An 18,128-nucleotide genomic window follows, 5' to 3' on the forward strand; every position below is an offset into this window, starting at 1 on the left:
TCATCCTTTTTCTTGCTTCTTTGATCGTACTCGACGGAATTAGGACGCGAGCGATCTCGAACGGGCACGGTTATCTTGTTCGGATGATCCGTGCTCGATTGTTGCACACAAAATGGCGGACCCATGTATTCGAAATATTCGATTTCGTTCGATGGGAATGAAAATCATCGAAAGTGAAGTATTCTAAAGTGGGCGAAAGGACGAAGACGATCGAGATAAATTCTGAACGAAATTGAACGCGAGTTTAATTTCCGGCAAATGACACTATTTAGGGAAAAGCAGAGTTGGGCAGAATTTTATTCGAGTAATATATAGTGAAACGCTGCAGTATCTGAAGGGATTCATTCAAGAAGTGTTGTTTGATTGTAAAAAGTGAAATTTTCACATTTTAATGATTAAAAATGACGAAGTACTTTTTATCTTTTATTCGTTACTCGAAACTTTTTATGTAGATAATGAATTTGCCAATCTCTCAAGAAGAGTAATATAGTTCATGATAGAATTGAACGGTTGATTAATATCGGAGATAAAAACTTTTGCAATAATAGTATTTGAAAAGTAAATGAAATTATAATACACGTTTCGTGTGCAACAATAAAGGAATATTTCGATTTAATCGGAGTCTCGTTTGAAAAATCGTCGTATATCGACGACAAATGGTAGATATGTTCGGAGACGTTCGAAATTTTCAAAGCTCCCCGGGAATTCGGAAACTTTCCAGACGGGAAAGCCGCTGGATATTTCTCGAGCTTTTCCCAAGCTCGGCCGCGAAAAGTTCCGAGAACAGGCAAAGAAGAAGTTTACAAGAATTCGATTCGTCGGGCTCTCCGACGGTCCTCGAATCACGAATATCGACGATTTCTCGACGGTTTTGGAAACGCTTCGATCCATTTCTGGTAATTTCCAAAACCGTCGATCCTCGAATGATCATCGTCATTCGCACAAATCTTTCGTCAAATTAAATGAAACGCTGTCTCGAACGATTCTATTATCCGAATATGATTTTTTAATTCCAATGATAATCGAAATGCTCCGAGCGATCGAGCATGTTTCTAGGCTTACAAATACTTAACTACGAGAATTTTATTGGTTAATGACGATTCGTAGATGAATAGTCATCGTCTATCCTGGCTGGTCCAGGTGTTGCACGCCTAATTCAAATAACAAAACAAGACACAGATTTCGTTTAGTTTTCATCTATTTCCGAATTATTTACGACGATAATTTATTTGTATCAACCCCGTGAAGAAAGGATATATAATGACTCAAATACATGGAATGATTGTTTTGGCCTAATTTTCTGAGTGCATAGAATATTTGTATTTTTTCGCTGTTGATAGTTAAAAGAGCTTGATAGACTCGCAGCTTTTTGTACAATCGAACTGTTCGTATTACAATTCTGCATAAATGTCTCGCGTAATTTAACAGCAATTTCAACGTCCAATCCTCTGACATATGTGTGACAGATGTAATATTCCGCTGACGAGTATATGGTGTTGCATCGAATTGTTTACGCAAATAGAGGTGTATAATTCATCGTAAAATATTTCATTGTTCTCGATTGCTGTACTCCTTTCAATAGCATGTTTCCTGTGTTTAATAATTTACTATTATATTCATTTCAAAATGAATGTAATGTAGTTTTCATTGAAAATTCACCGTTTATTTAACAAGACAATCAAACACGAACAATATTTTGCTGGCAAAATGAATTCGAAAATATCGCGAAACCCTACTTCGACTCGCGAATCGATCAAATTTATTGAAAAAAATAATTAACACGATGATAAACGACGATCATCGTGATCACCGATTGTCTCGAAACGGGATTCAACGTTCGTGTTCATTATGGAAGATTCGTTTATTAATAAATAAAGCCAAAAAGGGAATAATTAAGGCCATGCTCTGTGTTCACTACGAATATACTCATCGTCGCCACGCTAAGTTTTCGAATAATTAAATGATTAAAACGCGATCAAACCTTCTTGAACCACTTCTGTCGAATATTTTGTTCCTCTACTTCGAAAATGTTTGAAATTATTCCTCTTTAAGGGACTTGTTTTACATTCGTTCAGGTATTATTACGATCGTGTATGGTTTCTAGCGATCGAAACGAGATAAGCGGATTTAATTGCGTAGAAGCGCCGGTATGAAATTCTTATTTTTGTCACTGTAAACGTTTCATACGAACGAATGTCGTAGTTTATTCTAGCTATCGTACGATCTAAGAGGATTATGGGTGTTTTAACGAGGATATGCGGAGAGATAGACGTTTCTATAGCGAGTAGGGATACGAGTTAAAACTTTACTGTCCTACTGTATATAAATATAAATAATTATAGAAGACGAGAACCTACGGGGGAGTTGGCATTGTGTAGACTATATCTGTAAAGTTCATCGATTTCAAACGATGAATTATTTCTTTAATAATGACGCTATGGGAAGTAGGTTCTTCGCGTATATTAGTTAAGTATGAAATTACACAGAATCTCGAAGATTTTTCACTGGGTTCGTAAATTTACAAATTTTCACTGAATTTTGTTCGTTCAAACTTCTTGGAGAAGAAATCACTCGTTTATTTTCTTAGTAGTAACGAAAGAAAACGCGGTAGAATACATATAAATATGTCCAATTCATCAAGAAATTGTTTTTTGTTCGCAGAAGAATGTGTTGGAACGGCAGATGGGAAAAAATTGCTACAAAAATGAAACTTAACCATCAGAAACATTCAAGTGAGACCAGTTAGTAGAGTTTTCGATTGAATCAACTACTGAGTTGCAACTGAAATTCTTCTATTTCTAGAAAATTTCATTATTACGACCAGTCTGTTATTTCATGCATTCAAAACAATCAAACTTCAATTCAGTTTTTACAAATAAACCTAATTCGAGAAAGACAAGTCGAACATAAGACAATGTATAAAATCTTATAATTTCTTTCTCTATTTCTGCTGTCAGAAATAAAGTCGTACCGTTATTATTACCGCGTCGAGGTCGCAACGTTCGGTTGAATTTCACCAAACTTACTTAGATTCCCCTCGTGCCAGAGGAACGAGAACTTCTAATTAGACCGCGAGGGGATCGATCGATGCCCGTCGTAACTGGCGTTCCGGCGCATTCGTAAATTAACGAGACACTCATTATCCAGATACCTCAGACGAACGAGCCGCATCACCGGTTCAATTAAGAGTCCAGTCATCAATTTTTCTACATGAATCGCTTCTCGTGTTTCTCATCCTCCAACCTCTCCACAGCGAAAACCACCGACGAAATCGCCGCCCCCCCCTTAAAACCGGAAAGAGATACACCGCCGTGGACCGTAAACCGTGACACTTAATGGTCACCGTGTACGACAATTAACAGTGTACAATTATCGAGCCACTCGACCTACCGTACTAGACGATAGGGGTAGGATTAATTAAGTAACGACTAGGTAATAGGCTGTCCTAATGACATACAAAACAGAAAGTAGCGTGTAATGTTGGTGTTTTAAAAAAAGAGCATTAAAGAAAGCAAACAAAAGTGTCGTAAGCGTGTAGAACTAGACGTTGAAACACTGTTCCGATTTAACTGTAATTTAGAGTGGCCGAGAGAGCCTGTCGATTAGAACGTAAGCGTTTCCCCTCTCACCATTGTCCTTCAATCGAATGTTCCGCATCGAAAATTAACGCGTAACTGTAAATATCGAATATTGTTCGTCGAACCACAGAATGCTGTTCGCGAAGTTTTCGGGATTCTCGAGAGAAGGGATCTTGATCCTGAATGAATTTATTACCTAGAGTTTCTATGCCCACGGATGAACTTTTCTTTTCGATAATTGTATAATTGATAATTGTAAAAAGAGAAAGAAAATATTTCAATATTTTGTATCCAGTACATGCTTTCCGAGCGCAGTGCTCGCCTATACAGACGTTGAAGTCTCCCAGCACCTGGAAGGACGCCAGCTTTTAAAGTAATTCTCATCGGGACTTTCTTCGATTGGAAAAGTAACCATTATTGAAAATTTCAAAACAGCATTCTGTGAATAGTAAATGGAGTCTCTATTTATATAAAAATCGCTTCGAATCGTTTGTTCGTGCGAGATGGATACACCCATACTCGTTAAGGATCCGTGAAAAGTCATTATTGTATATAACGATTATCATCATTTCGTGGAGAATATAACGGATATTTCAGTCGTAAACAGCGAATACCATGGAACGCAAAGATTTTCCTATTTAAAAGTACGCCACGATGGGAAGTAATGGCGACACGAACAATTGAACTCGATTTCGAAGCTACGGAAGAAATTTCGATAGTTTCGTAATGGGTGATATCGCATTCTGTTTGCAGAGAATCGTTATTTGTGTAACTGTAAATTATAAGAATGGTAAAATGGCGCTGTAGAATGAACGTCTACGATTCGTTGGCCGATACTTTCCTCTAAACGATTTCTTATAATTTTCTCGTATTGTTGGTGGTTTTAACAATTTTCTACAAATTATAATAATTCCTCGACAAGAGATAAAAATATGTGGTAATCTGATGTTTTTCGTGATAGATATTATTATAATGTATAAGGCACGTTTAATTGATCCAATAAGGTTCGTATACGTGTCTCTTGAGTCGAGGAATTGTTATTGTTCGAATCGATTCACGATATAGGCACACTTAATCCACACATACACACACACACCGTGAATCATGAAAGCGTTAAATTATCTAAAGAGTAAGGATCAAGCCGAGCTAAGAATCTGAAGCCGAGTTTCAAGCCGATGCAACACACACGTGATTCTCCTGTCCGCTGTCGATTTCAGTGTTAACTTGAGAACTCGCTTACACATTTCGCCACGAAGGTGACACTAAATTACGAGTCAAAGAGAAAAACCGTACACGAAACACTCCGATCTGTCCTCCACGAAATCGCAACACCAACTGCGAAGAAAACTCTGATGATTTCAAGTGGTAGGGAAATACAGTCTGCGCAGGAAGGACAAAAAAAAGTGAAAAGGAACATTTATACCTGTCGCGAAAGATCACCTCGAAGTCCCTTGAATGATTGTAAATAATACGACGCGTCCGTGAAATATATTTGTAGATTGTTAGACTATGTTATCGGTATTTCTATAACTCTACACGACTTTCAATGGTCATTGACATTGACAATGTTTATCAGTGTATATTTTATCGATTTTTCGGTGTATGTACTCTAAAAGTATGAAGTATAAAAATGTTACTCGATCGTATGGCCTGGTCCGTTTCCTCGTCATTCAAATGCAAAATTGTTTTTATTTTTTATTATTGTTACAAGAATCACAGCGACAGGAAAATCACTTTGCGAGCTGACGTACGTCTAAGCGCACACGGGCGATCGTTTAAACGATACGGATAATAAATATAAAAGATGTATAATGTATATGAATTCGTTGGATCGAGGAGGATCGTATGTCGGTTTCCACCGTTAATGATCGCATGGAAGCGGGATCCAGGACTGCCAAAGAGCGCGAAATTTCTAAAACTTTGTAGGTTACCTTGAAAGTCGATACGAATAGATTCGTATTTACTTTACAAAATGAAACAACCGATATATATATATACACACGTATTGTTTGTAATGTCTTTTCCGTTTTAACAAGATCGATCGTTAAATTTTGAAACTGCGTTCAATGGAAAGGCGATATAATTATTCGACGAGGATGCAATGGAAATGTCCCGGTGGAAAAGTGTTTTCCATATTGAAAGATTGAACGAAAGGCGTAGCGATGTAAGTAAAGTTAATAATAATAATAATAAAAAAAAAACAGAAAACTACGATTGTATCTTGTAGATGCATTACTATGACATAGAAATATTTTTCTCATCGTCGTGTACCTCGTGTTAATTACCGTGGATGTCGATAACTATTTCCTGCCGTCGAGCACAATGACATGTTCTAGATATTTACGAGAGAAACGGGGATTAAACAAGGAACAAACGTTCGCGAGCAACGCGAAGATAATTATTAACGATCTGTCGGTACCGCATTAAACGAGGAACTAAAAAAAAAAGCTGAATTGCTATGTCATATTGTATGTTGTGTATATTATGAATGTTTAGAGGACCAAGAAATATACTGTACCGGTGTAAAAACGAGTCACGTGATTGCTCCTTTGATCTCCCTTCTTGCGTTGAGTTGCTAAAGATTGATCGTTTACTCCGATAATGTTCCTCTCATTCCCCTGTTTTTCCTCTGTTTTGTTCGAGCAAGGAAAATGTCATTCACTATGACATTTCGATTATCCGAGTGGATTGTGTACAAAATTTAGAATAATAGAAAATTTGAATATCAGACCACGAAGGTAAGTATTAATACAATTCTTAAGAAAATGAAAAATTTCCTTTTATTTTACTCAAGCGATCTGGATTCGAGAGGGTAAGTTGAAGATTAAATTATACACAGGACTGATTTGCGAAACGAGTACAAAAGGACAAGCAGGCGGAATAGTGTAAAGTGATCACGAAGGCGTGACTCAAATACCTCAGCTTGTGACCGCAGACACCGAAATGTATCTAATTTCGCGGTGTCTAATTAAGGAATGACGGTCTGGTAGCGTCGCGATAACCCAGATGGTTCACGACACACACGTGTCGGTCCGATTAGGACAATGCTCCCGAAAAGAAATTTAACATCGTTACAACAAAACGAATTATATTATGCAGTGTGTATTTTATAACAAAATACACAAGCAGATTAAACCCTGCCCATATCAAATCAAAGCACAAATCTACATAATTATTCTAACGGTTAAATCTTAATTCTATAAAGCACAGAAACGGTCAAGCGAGATTTTGAGTAATCTTTCATGGAAAAATTCTTTATTATTTGCTTCGCAGTTTCTCTTATATTAAACTCCAGATAACATAATCACGTCTGTCAGCAACAATTAATCGCCAGAAAAAACATAATCACATTAAATGATAATACACAGTCGACACAAGCGAATGAAACACCGTATAGAATAAATAAGTATCTTCGAAATAAAAGTATTTTAAAACAAGACTATTTCGTCGATATTCTAAATTATTTATAGATAAGAGATCTTAGGATCGAAGGACGGCACTTGGACAGAGGGAATCCGTCGTGTTCCACGAAAGTTTAACAAACTTTACTGGAACGATAAAAAAAAATTTCGAAAGTTCATTCACGAATCACTGGAGAAAACCAGTCTTATTTCGCAGGATCTATAATAAACAGTTTTTCTTGAAGGATTAAAACCCATCGATTTTTAGGCCATCGGGAACGCGGAAGATCCTCTCTTCCGGCGGAAGTTCGCCGATTAGATACCTTTCCAGGTTAGATCTAGCTGCCCTGGAGTGTCCAGTGCCTATGAACGCCAGAGTGGCGTCCCTGCCAGCGTATTCAAGGATTACATCCGAACCACCGGGATGTTCCGTTAATAAATCGGTGCAATCGTAGACGAAATCGTAGATCACGACCCAACAATTATCGACAGTGTCATGCCAAGCGACCTCGTCCAGGCTGATAGTCTTTAATTCTTTCGATTCCTCTTTGATCGAGGTTTTGGGCTCCTCTTTGATCTGTTTCGGTAATCTTTCAACTGCACCAACCTCCCTGTTCGAATCAAGAAAATCGTCGTTCTGCAGTATCGAATCTCTCAGATCGATGGATCGGAGGGTCAGACTGAGAAGATCCATGCTGTCTTTCGACTCGACGTCGCTTGGTCTAAAAATGAAAATACGGCGTCGAATGAAAAGTAAATTCTTTTTATTTATCTCTTGTGTATATCTGTGGATGTAAGGAAAACCGTCGCATTAACTTAAGGGGTCATGCTCAGTCAGAAATAATAAAAAATCGATTTTTCACTTTCTACATTTTTTTAAGTACAATATCTCGAGAATATTCTGTGCAAGTTTCAAGGTAATCCAATTAAAAATGACAGAGTTACAGGCGTTAAAAATTGAACATTTTATATAAGTGTAAGCTTGACTTTGAACTTTAAAAGAAAACTACTCTGTCGATTTACATGAAACCTTTTGTGCTTTATTTCAAATCAGAAAAACTTGTCCTTGAACGAAGGATTTTTTTTTTCGTTCCATACTTTTTTTTTTAATTCAGCATGATCCCTTAATCTGCTTATACGATAACTTGTATTGTACGAAATAAAAGGAACAAAGTTATATTCCATATTTTTGCCTTACCAGAAATAGCACGCTATTATATACGAGTGATAAATACGTATGTAACTTGTATTTAACAAAAAAACAATGCAATGCACAGAATAATATTATGCACACTGAAGGAAATACTCATTCATATCAGAAAAAAAGAAATCAAGTAAACATTGTTAGTAAGAAGAATTGGTGTTCGGAACTTCAAACAACAATATCTAAAAAGTGAAACAATGTGACATGCAGCATTTTTCTTGACAACCACAGATATATCCATGATATCGTTCAAAATAGCGGCGTTTTGTGCCATCGTGCTCGTTTCATCTGTTCGTGAGATTTTCGACTGGTGTCGAGTCGCGAAGCGTTACATCGATTACATCGATCCGGAGTGTCGTGACGCGACAGAAATTGTGACAGTCGCCGCGATAAGGCTCGCGGAGGAAATTGCGAATGTCGACCGTTTGAATAATCGTCGATCGTGGGTGACACCCGCACTCGGAATTCCGTCAGAACGTCGGCGGGAAAGTCCATTGGGAAGTAGATAAGGAAAGTATGGGTCTCGATAGGTTAAACTAACTTCATGATCCAGTTTCTAAACTCGCGACCGAGCATTGTCTTCCACGGCGATCGATCGTGGACGATTACCTAACCGAACGACGGTCAATCAGGCGTTTGTAAAAAGAAACCGTATTCTGATCACCGAGACTAACCTTCGACACGGTCAATACTAAATTATCCGAAGTAAAAATTCGACTGGGTTTCGAGAGCTTCTTGGTCTCGTCTTTAAAGGAATCGCGAAAGATTGCGCAAGTCCTGGTGCATCAGATTAGAACTGGATAAGTTTGTTTACGAAAATATACGCGAACAATCGAACATTGATACGCTCGAGGTTATTCAGTGGTGAGACGTTCGTGTACGCATCATTTTGTAATTGAAATTACATCTACGGTACCGAGCAGTTGTATCGAATCCCCGGATATATTGACTAGCGACTTCCTTTTCGCAGTGATCGAACCACTAAAACGTATTTGTATTGTACAGTCAATAATTTTGTGGTACATGCAATCGATTCATAATCACGATACCGATCGAGAAACAGTGGAATAGGCATACAAAGTAAATACACCAATGAACGAACACTTAGGAGATTTTGTAACTATTAAAGTCGAATTTCCGTTAAAGTCGAATCATAAACCGTTGAAAACGTGTAGATTTACTTCACATCAGTGAAACTACAAAAATTTGACGTACTTTTAAAACAAGTAGCCCAGCAACACTGGGCGTTAAAGGGTCAAAAAAATTCGAAAAGTTTGTACTTAAATGCATAAAATTCGCAGTCTAGTCATCACAATTTAACTATGTTTGTTTCGAGGACTCTGTTATGTTGTGCTTTTTTCTATCGACACTATCGAACCGTTTGTCTCACTCTGTCTCACTGGATCATGTTCACCGAGACACAGAAATTACGATTATAAAAATCAGGTGACGATTACTTCTGTTCGTCTTCGCGATTCTCCTCCATTTTACAACGAGCCCTCGGCTACCTATCCGCGATCTCACTGAAGAAACATCGCGAACGAACAACCATCGAGAAATCAATTCAACCGCAGCTGGGGGAACGGAAAATAATTCTATTACCGGTTGAAACCCGATGCGTGCGTGCAAGGTGTTCCCTGCTCACGCACTATCTCGGTAATCCAACGCTGTCGCGGGCTTGGAATCGTTGCATCGTCGCTTTAACCTCGACTTTTGTCCGTGGACATTCTCCCAATGTCGTGGAGTATCTCGCTAATCCAATTAAAATTCGAAAAATTGATCTGTTTCTTGTACCGAGTTACCTGTTCGAACGGAAAATTTTTGCTGGTCAGGCATGTGCTATCATTTGAAAAATGTTCGATGATAATGGGAATTCGACCTCTTTAGTTGGAAAAAATGCAACTGGACACTTCACCCTTTTGTAATTCTTTTTAGTTATTTAACACATTGTGAAATTCAATTGGACTAGTGGTAGAACCGAAAAAATAGTGATTCAATGTGAAAGAATATGACGAAAATATTTGAAATAATTGAGTTTAAATTTTACATCCGTGTCATTTTTAACGAATTCGAAGAATTATATGTTCGAAAAGACGCATTTATTGATTATTTATCATATTGCGTGACTGGCAACACGAACATTGTTGCGACGTTAGTGATTTATTAATTACCGTTCTTACGATAAGCTTGATTTACGCATGCTTACGTTGGAACGCGTACGTGGGATAATAATTTACATACTGTTATACACGCTCAAAGATAGACCCCAATGAGGTGTCATTGAAATGTAATAAAGATTATACATTTCTTTGTGAAATGGAGTACCATGTGATGTCGAAAGTTAGTGAAGTATAAGACTGGTATCAACAAAATGTCTAAATAGAGTCTAACAAATGTTTTGCCAAGAGCAAATTTTATTTTACTGTGTATGTTGTCGATCAGCGTTAACTACTTACGAAAAGTCAAATAGGAATGCAGGTGTTCTCTCTCAAAATGGATAATTCACTGGTACAAGAAACGATATTTAACAGAAAATGCGTCTAACAATGAATCTTCTATTAAACTTCAATTACATTGCGTTTTTGTCTCAATGGATGACACGTATCCAAGGAGAATTAAAGCGGCACTGAGATGAATCTTCGACTAAACTTGTTAATACTCTCGGTCGATGTTTTTGTTGGTCGCTTTCGCGTTCATTATCGCTCATAGTTTATTGGCAGTTTGTGGCAACAAACGGCAAGTCATTAGTAGAACATTTTTTTCAGCTTTCTATATAAAGCAGATTACAAACCGCGTAACACGTGTCAACACACTCCACGAACATGATACGCAATTCACGATTTCACGATCGTAAGACGATGTTTTCGAGGGTCAAGGTAACACGTTGCGGTGATCGATTAACGTTATTGATTGCAAAACTCGATGGTATCTGCTCTGATGTAACCGTAATGTAACGAGGATCGGTTTGATGACAACTGAAACGTAAATCGTTGCGTGAGAATTTCACGAGGAAAACATTTATCTACGTTTCACTGAATCTCGTCCATTAAGAAATTTTAATAATAATTTCGATGCGAATATTTGTTGTATCGTTCAAACAAGAATGTTTCAATTCTGAATGTTTTTCTTTTAAAAATCCATTACTATTTGCGCCATGAAATCGAGTCTAATGAGATCACGATAAAAATACCAATTTGTGTCCCAGAATAGTAACAAGTAAACACTTTTGGCATTGTTAAATTCAATAAAATAAGAAACAAATTTAGACTTCCATTCGATAAACATAAGGTAAAAATGTCCGTTTCTATTCTGAAATAAGTAACAGTCATTTTCAAGGACAATATCAATCAAACGTCGACCGAAGAATTCCTCTTGTCCTACAAATTTTTATGAATTATTCGAATAAAACTCTACGAAGGCACATTTAAATTAAACAATATTAAGTTAACAATTGCTATAAACAGTGACAAAGTAGTAACAGAATGACTCCCCATCCGAAGATGCAGAGCCATTAGTAGTTGCCCTTTTCAATGACACAATTTGTGCCGGGCCTCTTCGGCATATAGCCTCTTCTTTTCTTCGGCAGTCCACCCACCTGAAACCCTCAAGCTGCTCGGTTGTGGACGACCAACAACTCCAAGAGTCTGTATGATCGTACCACGAGTGCAATCGAGCAGGTCGTTCGTTTCGACAATCCTATCCTTCCGACCGCGACCGCGACGACGACCCCCTTGGGGTTCGTCGAATTTGAAGAATCGAAATCGAAATCGGAAGCAGACAGCATGCTCCGTCTGGACCAGTTTCGAATCGACGCTACAAATTATCCCGGTAGCAGGACTATCACGCGAAATCTACGCGAGCTTACTCGATCAGAGAATGTGATAGCCTGCCCCGGCCCCTACCTACTTACAGTCAAATCGTAGACATTCACACAGAAGAAAGTATGCTACCTGCCTACGTAGCCCTATATTTAAAAAGAAATGGCAAAAGACAGATTCTCACCAACACACAACACTCCACGGTTCTCAAGCATACGCCAGGGTGCAAATCAATCAAAGACCTAGGGAGAACGTCCCGGGACGTCTCCGACACCCGAGCGCGACTTTCAACATGCACACTCTAATAGGTACGTACCGTTTTTCCTGAAATCAACTGGCAAAGGCTAGCATCCATTGCGAAAATAGAAAAATTGTTTAAACAATATACGTATACTTGGTATATTTTATATCGATTATGTGTTAATTTTCTCGTCTGATAGCGAGAGACACGAAACCAGTACATATTCCATGGAAATTTTATTTTACGCATTATATAAAGCAAAGGTATATGTACGACCGATACCGGAGTTGTGAGAAATTGTTCCAAGGAACAACTACACATGAAATGTTAATGAATAGAAATCTAACCGACGCAATTCCACTGCCTAATAACCACACACACAAGTGGAAAGTACGTCGTGCACGGTATGTTAACGCATTGCCAGTCGCATACACATGTTATTGTTATTATATATGAAATCAAATCATCGTTTCCCGCTGCTCTCGCCCAATCAAGTAGCACCTGGGCACGTGAAAGGGTTTGAGCAACGAACACGGAATAATTATCCTGAAAATCCTGACTAAAATAATTATTAGTTTCTGCTCTTCTAACGGTCTAATATGTTCTCATTGGTTCTCACTTTATTTGCAACAACCATGACTCGACTTTGTATTAGCAAGTAAGAAGATCCTAATGTAAATTCATTTTTAACGACAAAAAGACTCTACATCATGATTATATAAAAAGATATTTGACTCTATACATTGAACAACCCTCGGGCGATTCCGTCGTCAAAGTCAATGTAAGACAGATAACATAAGCGTAACAAATCATGTCACTTTGACTCAGAAATCTACCCGTCGCGAAATGCCTTCTTGTACATGGTCTGTAATATCACATTTGTCCAGAACGTTACGTTCTAACTCAATCTATGTGTATCAAAATGCACTATTTAATTTTTATAACTGTCTTTGAGAAACGTGAGAGTACGTATTTCTGATATATTTCAATACGCATAGTTAATCTGATAATATATATTCTTCACAAGTATTAATCTTAAACTTCTTTCCAGTAGTCTGGTATCATATTAAATCCTGCATTTATTAATCAAATTATAAAATAGTAAGTAGTAAGAAATAGTATTACTAATTACATTAGTAAATACATTCAACTCCCATTCATTTTCTTATTTATCTACAAGTGACAATACAACTGTTGAAAATAATAATTAACACACTAATGGGTAAAATCAAATTTTCTTGATATGCAACAAGTAACTATCATAAAAATATAATTTATAACACAGGTGTCCAAATGTCGCTCACAAGCCACAAGCTGTTCGAGCCTCCCCTCGTGGGTTTCCTCCACTACCGACCTCAGATTGACTCGAACGAGTCAAACTAAGACCCATAATGAGGGTACCTCCGGAGGGAAAGAATGCTGCTCATAAGCAATAGATGGACACCTCTGCTCTGCCCTTTATAAAAGACAGAATACTCATTCCTTCTGAGTATATACGTCTACCATACAAATATGTTTGTGGGACACAATACATGCTGGTGAAACACAGTAGTACCTTCCCTGCATTTAACGCTCACACTCCATTAAAGTGGTCGTGAGTACACGCCAGTACGTCTCGGTAGTCTACCCGTGTACGTAACCGTATGCGTTCTTTGCCAGTGGCAACGAAAACACCGGCCACGATAACTGGAAATCGCAATGCACTTTTCAATGGTCATACATGCACAACGTGTTAAATTGTTCCATAACACGCGGTTTTTCACTAGGGCGTGCATATCGATGCACAGGTGACATAACTTAATACGTCTTCTTTTTATGCACCGATACTTTATTGCGATTCCCAGTACACGTGTTCCACTATTCATGGAACTTGCAAATACGAATGATACCTTTGTGTCTTGCGACACTGGTTCCGGTTTTTGAAACGTGCTGTCGCGTCTCGTGGTATTGCGCTAACTGCTACAACATGCTCATCTAAGAAGGCACCACTATGTTTTCCCCTTTATTTTAAACATACCGGTATGGTTCCGTTCTTTCTACTCTATATTCAAATCTATTATCTAAATTTCTTTTACACATTAATGAATTCAATACTATTTTTGTACCAGCTGACTGTAGTTGTAGACTATTGTGAATTTATTGTATTTTCTATATTCTGTAAATTTCCTTATGTAAATCGTATTTCATTCTACATTCATAAATGATACCAGACGACGACATTGAAATTATAAGTAAGCAATGTGACTTCGTTCGCATCACATTCACCTCTATATCAAACTTTTAAAGTTGAACTCATAAATATACTTTTAATATAAAATATTTATGAATTGCATTACTAATTGTAAACATGGCATACAAGAAGACCCTAGCCTAGCTAAGGAACACAACAGATCAATGTTACTACTCGCGGATATGATTGCATATCCGCGTTCACTGTACTCGCCAAATTTAGCACGTATACAACCAGTCTCCCGTGCCGCTTCGGACCTATCGTCCTACGGCATGATTGGGGACCAGAGGAATAAAAAAGCATGCGACTCACCCGATGATAGAAGGGCTGCGTATAAGACAAGAATGTTGAATCAAGTGGAGCTTTGCCCGAGGACATCTTATTGAGTACTCAGTGATGAATGTGAGCTTTGCTGGACGACATTATCCTGAAAATCCAACGAAAAAAATTATTAGTTGCTACTCTTTTAACAGGTTAATATTCTTTGATTCTTTCTCATTTAATTTGTAATTAAAATGATTCAAATTTGTATTAATAACAATTGAAAAGCAAAGATTGGATACTTATTAATTTAATAGAATTCAGTCATTAAGAAAAAGACCCTACTGGAAATTCATTTTTAAAGACAAAAAGACTAATCATGATTCTTTAATAAGATATTTGACTCTACATATTCAACAACCCATGGGTGATTCCATTGTCAAAGCCATTGCAAGACACATAACATAAGTCTAGCAAACATGTCACTTTGACTAAAAAACCTACCCATCGCAAAATATCTTCTTATACATGATCTCTAATATAATGTGTGTATCGAACACTTTTTTTTAATGCAAAGTATCAAATTTTTCAATCATGCAAAATATGAAATTAGATCAAGCTATTCAATGATATTCTCATTGGATACCATTTTGTATTATCATTGTGTGATTATTTGGTATATGCAAGGAAGAAGTCTGAGGTTACATTCCTCCACTAATATTTCATTCATCATATATGTGTTCAATATATTCTAGCCTACAGAGATTCATATATACATTGCACTCGAGAATACGCATTGAATATTAAGAGTATTAATACTGCTTTGTCCAATTATAAAATGTTTATTAATTGTATCAGTAGTAGAAAATGCTATGCATACGAAGACCCTACCCTACTACTCAAAGGTATGATAGCATACCCACGTTCACTGTACTCGTCAAATTTAGCATATATACAACCAGTTGCCTGTGCCACATTGGACTAATCGTCCTATGGCATAATTGGGTACTGGAGTAATAAAAAAGGCATGCAAGGACTCACCCGATGATAGAAGGCTTTACACTCTTTGCTGGTGGAATTTCACACATTATTACTGATAAATATAAAACGACAATTCTTCAGTTTATAATGTTTATGAATTACATTGTAGCATAATACATAACTATGCTGCTATCATGTTTGTTTTTTTATTTAATCAATGTTTCGCTTTTCTACATATTCACAAAATCATTACAAGTACCAAAGTTGCATTATCATGCATGCTTTGATAAAAGGCATGATAAACTATGCAGATTGTATTAATCAAATTTACACCAAAAACTGTATATAAATGAAAATACAATAATCTCATATGGAAAGACACAAGAAATTATCTATAATCTATTTTAATACAATTTCATGACCGAGATACGTAAATCACAAACATTTCCAATTTGAATGTGTCAAAGTATTGTAGTTCAAATTTTGTAACTTTCAAGGAAGCCATTTTGAATGCTACACCTACATAACTACATGTATTGAAAAAATTACTCAAACAAAATCTCATTTGATCTTAGTACAAACCACGAAATCACGATTATTTCACTTACGGTTAAAAACAATATAAAAATACGTAATGAAGTGTCACTTTGCTGTCATAATAAATGTTATAATAAATATTATAATATCTTACCAGAATTCACCAATTTCCCGCCGAATTCCGTTTGAAGGCAGTCAGCGATGCTCAGGACGGTAATGCGTACTTTCAAACCGAAACTCTGAAACAGAAAATAAACACAAACATTAAGTAATTACACTACGTTAAGAATAGTTACGTTACAAATGAACAATTATTGAACTCATGGTGTATCGCAAAGATTTCAAATTGAGTCAGAAATACGTAAACATTATATTTATTGGTACACAGTGAAACCAACAAGTAATCGAATTAATTTGGGATTATTTAGTCTATATTGAATAAATATTGAAGGACAGTAACGATAGAGAGCTAATGAAGGTACTAGTAATCAATATATATGAATAAAGATGAAAAGTAAATGTCAAAGACTCACTTTAGCACAAGCAAACGGCTCCTACGTCTTACTGCGTCACTTCTCCGAGACGAATGACACTTCGGTCACACTCGGCCGGTCTCGAGCAGTTCATTCGGCTATCTTCGGGTGATTGCGAGTAGCTGATTGGTCAGGCAGAGCGGTAGCTTCCCGCCTAATCGACTTGGCGGGAAAAAACATGTGCACGACTCGAGTTTAAAAGCCGAATGTAACACTTAACAAACTCCTTGAAGAATCTATATAAAAATATAAAAATTTCAACGAATTTCTCGCACAAAACTATACTAGGGTATATTTAAATTAAATAATTTTTAGTTAACAACCACCACGAACATTAACACATAGTCATTGTCTAATAATTTACAATAAAATAAAATTTATTCCACGTGAAATTTCATAAAACGATCCATCTTGCAAGTTTCTGTATATCTCGATTTCTATCTGTTATAATTATTAACAATTCGCATTGTAAAAGGGATGATATAATGTTGAACATCTTCCACCGAAGATGTGATTGTTATAAACATTATAATATTAAACTTATTGTGAAATAAGTTAAATGAAATAAGTCAAAAGCAATAAGACAAATGTCGATCAAAGAATTCCTATTGTTCTACAAATTTTTATGAATTCCTTGTTCAAAACGCTATCAAGGCACATTTTCATTAAATAATATTTAGTTAACAATCGTCATAAACATTAAGACATAGTCATTGTTTAATAGTTTGCAATAAAGTAAAATTTATTACACGTAAAAGTTCATTACACGGTTCATATCTTGAAAGTTTCTGTATATTTCGATTTATATTTGTTATAAACAATAACAATTTGCATTACAAGACAGCTGACAGAATGTTTAACAATATTTCTCAGAGAGGTAATTGTTATAACAATTACCTTATTAGAAATAATAAATTAATCGAGAAATAATTTTTGGTGTGCTCGAGTTTCCAGTGCACTCAATGTTCGCGCACCTAACCGCGCACCACTGCGCGCAAATTCACGGTCGCCGCGAGCCCATAAATACGAGCGCGCAATGAAAAATCCTCAGTTCACTCGCGTCCGCGGACCTCGTCGAGGTCTTTCGATTGCTGACCACTGGTGGACACTGATCAATGAGGGTTCAAAGGGTCCTCTCTATTATCCGAACTCGACGAGGTCTTCCCACGATTGCTGACCACTGGTGGACACTAGTCAAGGGGGGTTCAAGGGGTCCTCTCTATTATCCGAACTCGACTCAGGGGTTCGTTTTTTTTTTATTTTTTTTTTATTGTGATTTATTTTAATTGATTGGGTTATATTTTAATTTATTTTAATTAGGTACTTGTGTTTTATTTTAATTTA

At 36.8% G+C, this 18,128-nt stretch overlaps 1 protein-coding gene across 1 annotated transcript; it reads right to left on the reverse strand.

Annotated features, from left to right (window-relative positions):
- Positions 1-7,226: 7,226 nt before the first annotated feature.
- LOC107191042 (cytochrome b5-like) lies at positions 7,227-8,729 on the reverse strand. Its single transcript, XM_015579988.1, has 2 exons — positions 8,725-8,729; positions 7,227-7,701 (listed from the first exon to the last, which is right to left on the reverse strand). The coding sequence occupies exons 1-2, from the start codon at positions 8,727-8,729 to the stop codon at positions 7,227-7,229; spliced, it is 480 nt and encodes a 159-aa protein (XP_015435474.1).
- Positions 8,730-18,128: the final 9,399 nt, after the last annotated feature.

This window comes from Dufourea novaeangliae, unplaced genomic scaffold (assembly GCF_001272555.1).
Source record: "Dufourea novaeangliae isolate 0120121106 unplaced genomic scaffold, ASM127255v1 scaffold221, whole genome shotgun sequence".
Lineage (NCBI taxonomy): Eukaryota > Metazoa > Arthropoda > Insecta > Hymenoptera > Halictidae > Dufourea > Dufourea novaeangliae.